Source organism: Anser cygnoides, chromosome 1, assembly GCF_040182565.1.
Source record: "Anser cygnoides isolate HZ-2024a breed goose chromosome 1, Taihu_goose_T2T_genome, whole genome shotgun sequence".
NCBI classification, from domain to species: Eukaryota; Metazoa; Chordata; class Aves; order Anseriformes; family Anatidae; genus Anser; species Anser cygnoides.
The window spans coordinates 119,310,668-119,323,797 of record NC_089873.1 but is presented as its reverse complement, the minus strand read 5'-3'; the positions used below and the strand labels follow the sequence as shown (position 1 = coordinate 119,323,797).

Sequence of the window (13,130 nt, the reverse complement as noted above, 5' to 3'; positions counted from 1 at the left end):
TGGAAAGAAGAGTTCTTTTTAAGCAGATCCTGCAAGCTGTCTAATAAATGGTATGGAAGACTACGAGAAAGAAATGATATTTTTTCAGGAGTCACTTAGAGCTGTGCAATACTGGCATTTCAAAATTTACCTGGTTCTGCAATTCAGCCTTCATGGTCTCTAGCAATGACAATAATGCAAGAAAAAAACCTCCATAGATGAGGTGCTCAGTGGTTTATTCGAGTGGCCTTAATATCTGCAGAGCCTAGATCAAACTGCACAAACCATTACACAAGTTTTGTACTTCTTGGTATCATTTATGGTCTTCAATCACCAAGACCAAGCTTAAGGGAAGGTGTAAGAAGTATATATTTGTGCATTATCTACCAAGATGCTTGCTGTGGTAAGGATACACGACACAGTATTAATAAAAACTAGGTTTCCACCAGCAGCACCCCCATCAGAACATTTGGGTCAAGTCTGTGCTAATTCATACTTCACTTTTGTAATGATTAATAAATTCAACAACCTTTATTCTTGATTCATTAGACAAAATGAAGCATTTGAAAAAAAGACAACTTAGCTGCTCCCTGTTTCAATGAGCATCTGGCAGACCTGGGCTTGAAAACACTAGAAACCTAGTGAGCCATCCAAGATCCCTACATGACACAGAAAAGATCAGTCTGTATTTCTTTAGCACATGTTTTTGAGAATCTCAAAGTACTTCCATAAATACTAATGGTAGACATTTCAGAATGCCCGAATAGAGAAACACAACCTCTTTTTCTAGGGAGACAGAGCTCGTGACTTGCTCAAGAGCACACAAGAACAGCAGCCACCCTGTGTTCCAGCCAGACCTCTCAATGGGGCACTCTCCCTGTCCACCATTAGGGAAATAAAATATAAATTAAAATCAAATTACATAATCCTTAATTTTTACATCTGATTGATTGTGATCATACAAAAGAACCTAGACGCTACTGATTATTGTTCGTATAAGTAGTAAAACATGCATGTTTCTGAACAACCTACAGACAAAATGGTTTAAAATAAAATTCATTCTGGCCACAAGTAATTTTTAACTGTGGATTTCACCATTTCATGTATCAAAGATGAAAATTTTGGATAAAACAATGTATGTCAAATCAAAAAACTGACATACAACGAAGGCAACGCAAACAACTCCATCATCCTTTAACATCTCTTCTTCCTTCTGCTTGTCTAAACATAAGTGTATAATGCCATCGGTGGTGACCAAGCTGTCTTACCTGGCGCCCAGCTGATACCCCAGAAGGACCAGAGGCCTGTGTAAATCTCTTGAATACTCCAGGGGACTTAGAAGTTATGAAATATGTCTGGTGGAACCACTGTATCCTAGTCTGAGCAACCTGGGGCTCAACTAACAGTGAAGCTGAATTTCACCCCTTGCCCAGCTGCTGCTAAGCCATGCAACCACAGGACACACGTACCCTCTTCTCCCCATTCTGACAGTCCCACTACAAATGTTTGACAAACATTGTTCAACTATTTGATTATTAATTCTTTTTAGTTCTGCTACTGGTCTTTCCTGTCTCATGACACTAGCCAGGTGAAAGGGTCTGTTTGCACACCTCTCCCAACACAGTCAGGTCCTAAATACACAATATTTATTCCTTTCACTGACCATATACTTGTATCGTGGTTTACTTCATTGGATGAGTCTGTACAAACTATTTTGCATTTAAACTTTATTCTCTTTATACCCTTCATTATGAACATGCTAGTGTACAACTGAAATACATTCAGCAGCCAACTGCGATTTTGTAGATCGAAACAGACAATTCAGGAAGGGTAAAGGGGTGAAGGAAGGAGCATAAAAGATGACAACTTATTTTTCTTTTTAAAGCAAAGTTAATTTTAGAAAGAGTCAAAGTTCAACACTTCCTAACTCGTGTGTCATCTGTAGTATATTGCTGTGTACGAAGTGCCCACTTTTTAAAAAACTTGAAGTTGGGCATGAAAATAAAAAGTAACAAATATTGAATAAACTCTGTGGCATATTGTAAAGTTGGCAAAAGGTTTCCCTAGCACCTGTGGTAGTCAAATTATAAACATCTTTTCAAACCCAGGAGGCCTTGTGTGTGTACTTAATCACAGAAGAAATTAAATTTACACCTGCTTCCTATTAGGCATATGAAGTTGCAAAAACTATTTCATAACCCACTTAATAAGAAGCATTACGCCTGTCCTTCCTCCAACAAACTGGCATTGCTGAAAGCTCGAAACCAAAGAAAAGTGGGTAAGAAAGCAGACTATATTTAAAAAGATAAACATCTGTTCAAACTATGTTTCATGGGGCCCACTTTGCTGAGTCACAAACTGCAGCACTGGCAGGCATAGCTGTATTCAAGGCTCTTACCAGGGGAGGCTAAATTAGTTGGGTAGTACCCTTTAACTGTCTGCAATTAATACAAAGGCATGAGCCCTCCAGGAGCCAATTCCAAACCTGTGAACTCCTGCCCTGTATCGATTGCCCTGTGGATGAAGGAATACAGTGACTAGACGAGGAGAGCAGGAAGGCCAGCTAGCTCATCTCACCGGCCAAGTTCAGTGCCTGATGTTCAGAGGCAGGTCCCCTCCTTCATGTCATAAACTTGGGTCTAAACCCTGCAAACCCTTACTGCGTATGTCCCCAGGAAGCCAGTGCGCACCTCCCCATTGAAAGAAGGGTGCAAATAAAGCATGTGCAGGACTGGCTGAGGCCTTAACACTTTGGCACATTATACAAATTTATATTTCAGCACATTGGTGAAAAATTGGTGAGCACTACTAGGCCCTTCAGAGACAATGCTAACCAAAATCATGTGCATCTGTATCAAGTCTTACATTCTCTTGTAGTAGTTCTGGTCTGCCAAGGAGGCAAATGCATAACTGTACTGAAATTACCTGCGTAACTTTCATTTTAAAACAAAAATTATGATTAGTCATTCTTCACAATATTTAAATACCTTAATCATTTTGTCATACAACATTTCTGCAACCTGCTGAATGATTTCTTTTTCTGTATCTTTTTCCTTCTCTGATTGTAGGCTTTTTGCTTTAGAAATAAACCATCACCAAGTAGCATTTAATGTAAATTTAAAAATGGAAAGTAATGACAGCATGCTATGAAATTCATATCATCCTAGATCACAGTTATTTGATAACTCTCTAACTTCAAAGGTGTCACTACACACCTACAAAATAAAAACACATATATATTAATTTTAAATTCCTGTGCCTATAACAGACACAATCTATCTATATCCCTACATGTGAACAGTTCACACAAAAGTCAACAGGACTTTGAGCAAGCAAACATGACTGGATAAGTGAGTTCTGAGCCTACAGCACTGCACTGTGGTTAGTGGTTCCCGTGTGCCCATGCAAATTTCCTCCTGGATTGGGGCCCACCTTACACTCTTGTAGCTACACATTTCCTTGTTTGGCCATTTGAAAAGCAAAGAAAAGAACTGGCAAAGGAGCATATTCGTTCTTAACAAGGTTGCCAATTAATTACTTGCTGTCACCATTTACACACGCACAAAAAAAAATAAAAAAAATAACCACCCCCTTACTTTTACTATCTCCTGTAGGAGATGTGCACCAATACAGAAATGTTTTGTGTTTGTTGCTATTAGGCATGATGCATGTCTACATTAATTGCTCAATATACCATTATTACAGAAAAATAGTAATTACCACTCTTTATCTAGGAGCTTTTTTGGACACACAAAGTAATCTTCTCAAGTAACCTTCTCAAGATTGACTGAATTTCACTTTTCTAAATGCAGATACAGATTTGTACGTACATACCTGCTTGTCAAATGCTACCCAAGCAGGAGCATCACTTCCCATCCCTGCAGGAAACACGCTGTATTTAGGTTTCAGCTTCTGTCCCGGTAACGGTTCTCCTCCTATTCCAGGTTTATCTTCTCCGACCAGCATAGCAACATTATTGCAGAAACCCCAGTGCTGTGACTTGTGGAACCTTTCCTTCCCTAACTGTCAAAAGTTTGGAAGAAAAGAGAGAAAACAACATATGGGGGTTTGTTTTTAAATCCGTAAGAGTTAAAGAGTTATCTAGCTACACAAAGGGGGATTAATCACGTAAAAGTTTCTCTACAATTACTTTCAATAGAGTCTAAAAACCTGTACCAACTGGAATGCTGCAAGCGAAGTGATACATTTCAGTGGTCAATTTGCTGGCTCATCTTATAGATCAAACCAGAAAGATTCCAGTAATGCATCCAAGCTGAGAAACAGGATGATATTGGCTGTTTTACCCTACCTGTTCCCAGTAATAAGGACTGAGGCACGTCGTGGAAGGAAGCAAGTCACCCACAAGATCTTCTGCAAAAGGCAGAGGGGAAAAGCCTCTTCTACAGACCTCCGGAGGAAAAACTGAAAGGTTCAGGAGTACCCCGAGAGCAGCCTGCTCTCATTACCTACATCAAATATCTTACTTACATTCGCAAAGCAGAGGGCAAAATAAATGCTAGTGAATACTAGAACTGATGCCACGGGCGAGCATGGAGCAGGCCCTGGGGAGCTGCAAAGGCTGGACAGCAGGATTTTCAGAGCAGCACCACAGCAGGTGTGTTGGTAACGCTGCAGAGGGACACAACTGCCTCTCCTGCTGTATTTGGAAGACTGTGCAATGATAATTATAGCACACACATTTAAACTGGTACTCCCAAAAAAGACGTAGACAGCACCAAGTTGAATCAAAACTTCAACGATGCTATTCACTTAGAAAATACTAAGTGAATCAAAAATTGGCCAAGAGAAACAACAAAGGGTTCAATCACCATTTTTCATTGTGGCAACATTGAAGTCCTCCAAGATAACATGACACACACTCAGTACAGCAATGCTGTGGGAAAGGTGCAAGCAGTGAAGCAGCAAAATCTGAAAGGGACCAAAGTATTTATTTTATTCTGCCGATACGAAAAAGAGTGAGGAAATCGAAAGGCAGCTACCCAACCTCATGGCTCATAACACTCGCTGCTCGTATATACAAACTGCTGCACACTGCAGGTTAAAACCTCAGCTGTTTGCCCACCCTGCAGAGCTCTAAATCCAATGGCACGGGCAGGAGAGCTGCACTTTGCACCAACAGCTCAACCCCTACCTTAGTTTAATTTCTGCTTAAAATGCAAGGAGAATGGCATGCAAAAGAACACATAACATTATTTTTAAAACTGCTTATTTTTAATGCCATAATAATCAATGGTCATACCTTGCTTAGGTTGACGAAGGCTGGGCTAGCCAGCACCCTTCAAAACAAGAACTCCTGAACCACATCATTTTTATAACTCAAGAATAAGGGTAACCAAATCAAAGAGAAAATCGATGCAAGGAAATACTTGTTTGTGTAACAAACAGTCAGCTCGTGGGCTCCCCCGCCACGCAGAATCCCTCAATCCAAGAATTTAACAAGATTAAAAGAGGAGCTGCGTATTTGCAGGAATAATGCCCAAAACCAAAATATGTAACGTCAGCACATTTTTTGAGCTGTGATATAAAATTTCATGCTTCCATGCACAGCGTAAGCACTGACCTTTAGGCATTAGGAGGTGATCGTCCCACCCATCCCTGAAGACCCCAACACAGGTGCCCACTTGTCCAGACAGGCACCGGCTGGGTCTGGCACCGGCTCTGCAAAACATTTGCAATTGGGATGGGTTTCTCCTTCTCTTCTGGACACTCCTACACTGCTCTCATTGTGTTCCTTTTTTTTTTATTTTATTAATTTTGATCCTCAGTAATTTGATAAAGAGCTGGGGAAAAGTCAGAATGGGAGGGAGCTTTCTGCATGTATTAGGCCAAATGTGGAATAGCTAGAGTCAGGCTGGGTTTTAGAAGGGAAATCTGTAGGCAGAAACATCTGGTTTACACTGAAGGCTCTATACAGCAGATCCACGTTTTGGCACAGCAAGTATTTAATTATTTTCCCCCTACAACCTAAGCATGAGTTAGGGAGAAAGGCACAGTTATCAAAGTACAGTGAGCGAGGGTGACAGAGCTTTCCGCAGGATAACTTCATGTCCTCAAAGCATCTTCTAGAGGCATTTTCTGTTCATCCATTACTGAGTTTTGGTGAGTTACAGTGTGGTAAAGTGTTTGTCAAAGAAATCCAGATTTGCTCCTACTGGAAATTTTCCAGAACTTAGCGATGAAATCACAACACAGTTCACAATTTCATGTGAAAAATAAGTGGCCCAACAGCTGCAATCCTATTAAGAATCTTTTGTGGAATTCTTCTAACTTTTTAGGGTTTGACAGAAAGATCATTTTCGATCATTAATCCCAGAACTATTTATAAAAACCCCTTCTCTGGGAACATCACCTAAATCTATATGCAAAACAATCTTTTCCAAAAATCTGAACGAGTTATTTCTTTTATGCAAAAACGTAATTATAATTGAAGATCACAAAAGAGAAAAATGACATTTTGGAAACTTCAGCTAATGAGCTCAGACCTCATCCGGCCTTAATCAGTGACAGACCATCACATTACATCCACAGCAATACTAAACGACTTCTAAAAGAAATCTGTGACAGTGCAGGGAAAGAGCTTTACTGCGTCTGCTGTGCGAACGCGGGCTGTAGACCTGCTGAACAAAGCTGGCCGTCTTCTGCGCGGTGAGCCTGAAATAAATATTGGGGATACACCAAACAGTGACGAATGCAAAGGTCAGGATTCTCTGACTGCAGCTTTTGGCTTTGCGAGCTCAGCCACTGCAGTCCCCGGGGAGCACTGCCTCGTGCTCTCTGCATCTTGCTCCAGTACAGAGTCACAGCGATCTCATCAGGGAGCTGCACGTCTCAGCTGAACCAAACACAACTGGAAATTTCTCACCACAGCCACTGTCTCGGGGACCACGGCTTGTTAACCAAGTCCCACAGGGAGTTAGGGCTGAAGCCACTGCCAGCGCTCTGCTGCTCTTCCCCATACCCATTTTTCACGACCACCTTGATAACAACAGCCACACCGTGGAGGTCCAGCTCAAATCCTGTGTCGGGATGAACCGTGACACTTCTGAACTACCCAGGACTGCTGACAGTGTCCTGGTTGCTTCAGCTGCACTATGGAAATGTGTGCAAACGCTGCAAACTGTGCCGGTGAAATTCATGCGGCCTCCTTCCCTGTGGAAAGCACAGGTCGCCAGCAGACAGAGCCGAGACAGGTAGCAGAAGTTCCCACAATATTTACGAGTAGCATCTCTCACAAAGCTAGCACTCAGTTCCTAGAGGAAAGCCATATTCAGTCACTGATTTTCCAGTCGTGTTTCACCCCCAGCTGGCTGCAGAGGTTTCAGTATGCTTAGAGGTAAGCAGTATCACTAGAGGGGGACTGCCTTAAGACACTGTCCCCAGCAGCTGTGGTGCCCCTCTAACACACCCCAGGACAAGATGCACCAACATCAGCGGCCTGGAGCAGAACAAGGAGCTTGCTCTTACTGCCGGAGCTGGTACAGCCCAGAGACGACAGGTAGATATAAAGGACAGAAGCGAAAACACAGCCCTGATGGGAAGCTGCAGGAAGGTTTGGGACGGGGGCTGTGAAGAGACAGAGATTGGAAAGCTGTCTGTCAAGAAAAACTAATGCCCCGTTTTGGCACCGATGATTACAGAGCAGCAGCAGAAAGTAGTTAAGGCAGGAAACCCAGAGACAGCAACAGTAGCACAGCTGAGGGTGATTCCAAGCTGCTGCAATAAACGAGAGGAGGAATTTGTGCTGCGCCACTAGAGTTTGCAGCAGAAACTGATACTCTCAAGTACAGACTTTCCCCCCCAAGATCTATAAACTCATTGTCTGAGTCTCCAAGAAATACCACGCAGAACTGTCGGAAAGAATCCTCTCTCCGAGGGGGATCTCCAACCTCAGGCACAAAAACACGCCGGGCAGTGAGAACCCGGCTAACCCGACCCCTAGGAATATATAGCCCTCTCCGTTAGCTGCTGATGCAAGGCACGAACAGCAGCCTGACACCAGAAGGGACAGCTGCCTTTCACAACCGGAGGCACATCGTTAACACTAACAAAAGAAGCAGCAGCACTATTGCATCGTGGTGCTGTTCCTACCACAGCCCAGGCTCTGAACGCACTGGCTCCTTTTCTTATCACGTATCAAGATGTGTGATTTTCTCTCCTGACAAACGGGCGACATATATGTGACTTCTACGGACAAAGCTGGAAATCTCGCCATCGCATCACTTCAGAATCAGTTTGGCTCTGCAGGTGGAAGGGAAGGTACAGTCCCTAGGTCTGCCTTCGGCTCTTAAATGCTCACCGCAGCTTATCCGGGGGCTTCTGTTCAACGAACAGGAATTTAAAGAGGTGAAGGTGGTTAACTGATGGGTGGCCATGCCTGTATCCAACTATGGTGGTTTTGATTCCAAAGAGATCTGAAAAAATGGGCACAGTTCCTTTTCCTCTTTTTGTGGACTGTAAGTATTTTATGCTTCTGATGCCTTCTGCTAGCAATCGCTCTTCTCCCCCCCCATCAAACCAACCATCAAACATGGCATTGCTGTGCTAGGCCTGTCACTTTCATCCCTGCTCTTCCTTTAGCACAGAGGAAACATCGTGTTACGTTACCGTAGGAACCACTCCAGCTATTTTGAAAGTGTCTGTCACCTTGCTGTACTACCCTCGACTCCAATTAGCTGATGCCCGAGCAGTTAGACTTTGTCACACTTAAACAGAACCGCAGCAGCAGCGGTCTTGGGGAAGCTGCTGAATTGGAAAGAGGCACCACTCACATTTACAGGGAAAAACAAAAAGTGGAAACCAGACGGGGGCTGCTGCCCTTCACAGCACCAGCACCAGGGGCAGCTGCGAGCTGCCTGGCCTCATAGCTCGTTGCCTTCAGCAGCAAGGGCAAGATGCGCTCAGCTTGAGGTGAAGCTTTTCCATTTGTAGGCTGGAGAGGAAGCAAACACTCTTGGTAGAGCTGTCAATATGTAATAATAAACATAACGGAGCGTAATGCAAGGGCCACTGACTCTTAGATAGGAGGCTCTAAGCGCTGTGAAAGGATGTCTTATTCCCACTTGCCAAGGGCAATCAATCCAGGGAGTTTGGCTCCGTGTTCCTAACCACCTCAAAGCCCTGATTTGCTGCAGTCAGCTCAGCCTCCTTGTTAGACACATACAAGCCAGATGAAATGGATAAGCACACCTTTGCCATTGCCTTCCATGGCCTCTGTACGCAGCAGGTAGCATTAGGGGTCGAGAAGAGAGGATTGCAGCAGTAGCTTGAGCAGTGCTTAGAGCAGGAGCAGGATTAATACCCGTAACTATAACTGAAGGACTGACAGGAACAGCAGTCCCCCATCCCCTGCTCGTCCTTCTTTAGGAAACGCTTTGCTACTGTTGTTTCTGTGAGATAAGATACACTGATGGCAATGCTCAGAGCCCTAGCATGAAAATACTTGCTTTCTTTTCCATGTACAATAGTCAAACCTTTTTTTTTCCCCTTTAAAATATTCCTCTTAGCCTCTCATTTGTACGAAAATTAAATTACACCTAATTACACACTGTATGTACTTCAGCAGGGGGTGTTCAATGCTGTCTATATGTAGCTCTTCTCCAGCTTGTGTAAACTTGTGTACCCAAGCACTGTGCCTTATCTCTGAGACAGGAGACATCATGTCTCTATCACAAAGCCTCTTCACTGCTGCTGTGGGGCTCTGCAGACAGCTCCATCATACTCCAAAAAACAATAATCTCCCTCAATTAAGTTAAATGAAATCTGGAGAACAATAAAGTCCTGCATAACCCTGAGCTGAGTTACTCTATTTCCACCTCGCAGACAGGAATGGTGCACACCTATTTCAATGCTGCTGATGTGCTCGCTCGGCAGCTACGTGGAGTGTTATATACACAACCAACTCCTTACAGGACAAATTTGAATTTAGCAAGACAGACTGAGCATTCAGCACCACACTTTTCTTTTTGCCCTTCTAAAACATCAGCACCCAGCCTGCTGTTCACAGGGAAGAAGTTGCCTGAAACATCTTCAGTGCCGTATGCCGGGCTCCTCCTGCAAGAGGTCCTGCGTTGGCATGAGCCCACACAATGCCGACGCACCAAACAAGGCTGGGGAGTCCAGGTATTTCTGCACAATTTCACCCTCCCTGTACGACCACCTGGGCAGCTACACTTGCCTGCACCAGTCCTTGTTCTTTGGAGGGAGCTCCCAGAGGCTTTCCACCGGACTGCACTTCACGCAGGCTGACTTACTGCTCGGAGCGGGCTCCCAGGAGACAGCAGGGAGAAGCCTCACCTTGCAGGGGTACCGATGGTTGTGGTATCACTGGCACCGGTGCAGGCAGCCTGATAAATGATGTGGAAGCCCTGCCCGAACTACGTTATCACCTGAGGTTATCACCTCACCGGCTAGACCAGACTCGGGAGCAGTCAGGCTGCAGAAACCAGGGCTCTGACGGCCACGGCTTGTCCCCAGCACGAATACAAGATTCCCCTCCAGACGCTTTAGGGTTATTAACGAAGTCCCCACAGTTTTACCTGCCTCCTCAGGGTTCCCCAAACCCTTCCTTACCTCCCGCACCATGTCACGACACGGTATTTTGTTCGTATGCAGAAAATTATCACTGCTGAACGAGCTTGAAGAGGCTTGGCTTTTGTTAGCTACGGTAGCTGACGATAAAAATGCTTTTTTTGTATATTCTCACTCTTCCCCGAGTACTTAACAGCCCTCGCCCTGCCTCTCCCCCCTGTAAAACCGTCGCGGTTCACCCGGAGCGCACTCGCCCCTCCCCATTTCGCCCTGCGAGAGACCCAACCCGCCCTGGGGCGGCTGCCAGGTCCCTCCTCCCGGCCTGCTGGCGAGGCATCCCCGCTTTTAATTTAATAGTTACAGCGGGGCCCCCTCACTCACGGTGCGGCCGAGGGACAGCCCCGGCGGCAGCGGCTGCGGCGGCGGCGCCATGGCCCGGCCCGCCCGGCCCCTCCGCGGCGGGCGCCGTTGCCTGGAGACCGGCCGGGGGCGTCACGTGGGGCCGAGCGGCGCCGGGAAGGGCCGAGCGGCTCCGGAAAGAGCCGAGCGGCGCTGACAGGGGTTCCGGAAAGAGCCGAGCGGCGCTGACAGGGGTTCCGGAAAGAGCCGAGCGGCGCTGCCAAGGGCCGAGCTGTGCCGGAAAGAGCCGAGCGATGACGGAAAGAGCCGAGTGCAGCAGGGCCTCAGGGGAGTGTGGGGGGGGGGGGGGCAACTTCTTCCACATCATGTCTGAATTGGGGGCCCTGGTGGGCTTGGGGGAAGCGTGTTTGGGGAGGTTTTACGTCTTTTTGTGTGGTTTTTTTTTTCATGCTAACCCAGCGGGAGCGTGAAACTAGTGACCTAGTGTTGGGTTACACACCTCGCTGCCGCGAGGTAAACGTTTAAAAGGTATTTTAATTGGAAAATAAAAGGAGCCCTCGTTTCACTCGCACTCATTTCATGTAGTGGGTGGCGGTAACGCCACGATTTAAATTTCAAACAGCAAATGCAGTGAGAGTTTCTCATGGAGAGCTTACTAGGAAGGGTTGTTCCTTTCATTAATGCAGCTAACATTTTCCTGGTTAACAAGGCAGGATGCCTCCCAGGTCGTCTCCGGAGCCCAGCATCCTACGTGGTGCTCCTCCATTTTGTACAGAGCTCTTCACGAGCGTATTTTTTTTTAATTGGAGCTGTTTCTAATAAAATAAATAAATGGATAAAGTAGTTAGCCGAAACCCAAATATTTAAATTCTGTCAAATTCTGTCGCGGCTCTTGTACTGTCTCAGAGGAGCTGTACTTCAGCTGCTTAACGTCCTTATTCTCGTGGATGGAGTGGATCTCCCCTGCCATATTTCATACTCCGTGATGCATCAGACCATGAAATTCCCACAGCACATTGTTTCTCCTCCCTGAAACAGGCTCGTGGAGCAGCATGGGCGATGTTTTCGGTCTAAATGAAACCAGGAGGCATTCCCCGCACAGCTCCCGTAGAACGCTCTTGTGGCATTTGCTGTCAGTTTTATTTTGTCAAAACGTTCTGGTTTCAAAAACTCTTAATTTCAACACAAATCCTTCATTTTTAATTGTTTCCAGAAGTTTGAAATGGGGAAGGGAAGGAGGGAAAGAAAGCTGTGCAAATTCTGGAAGTTTATTGCCAGGCATGCAAGACTTTGCTGTACTTCAGCTCTTCAGCATCGCCTGTTGTTCCCTCTATATTGGTGTATCTGACAAACATTGCACAGGAGACAGCAGTGTACTCGTAAAACGTACCTTTAGGTTTTCACAGCTTTCATTAGTGAGGATCTTCAGAAAGTGGATCCAAAGCATTTCTACATGCCAATATGCCTTTCCACAATTACTGAGCCAGCGTAGCTGCTGGTGCTTTGTACCGACTGCCCGTGAGCCCCATGCAACTGGTGGCACAACTTCTTATTTGGAATAGCAGCCGTTGTGAAAGCACAATAGTGAAGAATTAGGGTCTCTTTTCACTGCGTTTATCCTCTGGTATCTCCTCTTCGGTTTTTGTGGCTCATTGCAGAACGGGGCAGTTGGTATGTTTTAGTACTCTCTCAGTGGCGATAATGAACTGGTGCTTCAAGGTTTCAGGCAGCACAGGCAGAGGCTACATGTGAAAAACGTGCGAGGGAAACAGCAACAGCACTTACTTAGGAAGGTTAGTGAAGTGGATGGAGACTACAATCCATTTCCAACAGAAAATCCGATGAATCCTCCCTGACCTTTGGGTCAAATCTTCCTGCTTAGGATTATTACCTTCTGCCTCATCCCATAAAGAAGCCACAGGGAGCTGTGGAGAAGGAAAGGAAGCATCTGCCCAGTACACCAGAAGCATGGTTACAATATGATGTGTTCTGCCAGTCTTAAATCACTTTTTTTTTCTTTCAAATGTGGAAATATAAAAAGAGTATGTTCTACTTAGAATGGAGTTCCTTCTTTCTACATTACCTTCTCTTTGGGGTTTCTCTCACGTGTTTATCTTTTTTTGTTCCTTGCTGTATTCACTCAAGAATACAGATCAAGAGAAAACAAATTAATTTTAATGCCTTTTCTGGGAAAAATAAAAGTACTACAGGAAAACCATTTTTGATAAAAGCTTTTTATTAAA

The 13,130-nt window shown here is 45.0% G+C and overlaps 1 protein-coding gene across 4 annotated transcripts in view; it reads right to left on the bottom strand.

Moving 5' to 3' along the window:
- EFHC2 (EF-hand domain containing 2) overlaps positions 1–11,046 on the bottom strand; it is a 67,032-nt gene extending 55,986 nt beyond the window's left edge. For 2 of the 4 annotated variants that reach the window (XM_013181336.3, XM_048065915.2), the window contains exons 1-2: positions 10,909–11,046; positions 3,814–4,002 (exon numbers count right to left, since the gene is read on the bottom strand). In XM_013181336.3, coding sequence (XP_013036790.2) covers positions 3,814–4,002; positions 10,909–10,959 — 240 coding nt within the window. In that variant the 5' untranslated portion in view covers positions 10,960–11,046. Of the gene's footprint in view, positions 1–3,813; positions 4,003–5,560; positions 5,659–10,569; positions 10,824–10,908 lie in introns of those variants that run through there. The other 2 variants (XM_013181340.3, XM_013181337.3) reach the window with 2 other exon arrangements.
- Between the last annotated feature and the right edge of the window lie 2,084 nt (positions 11,047–13,130).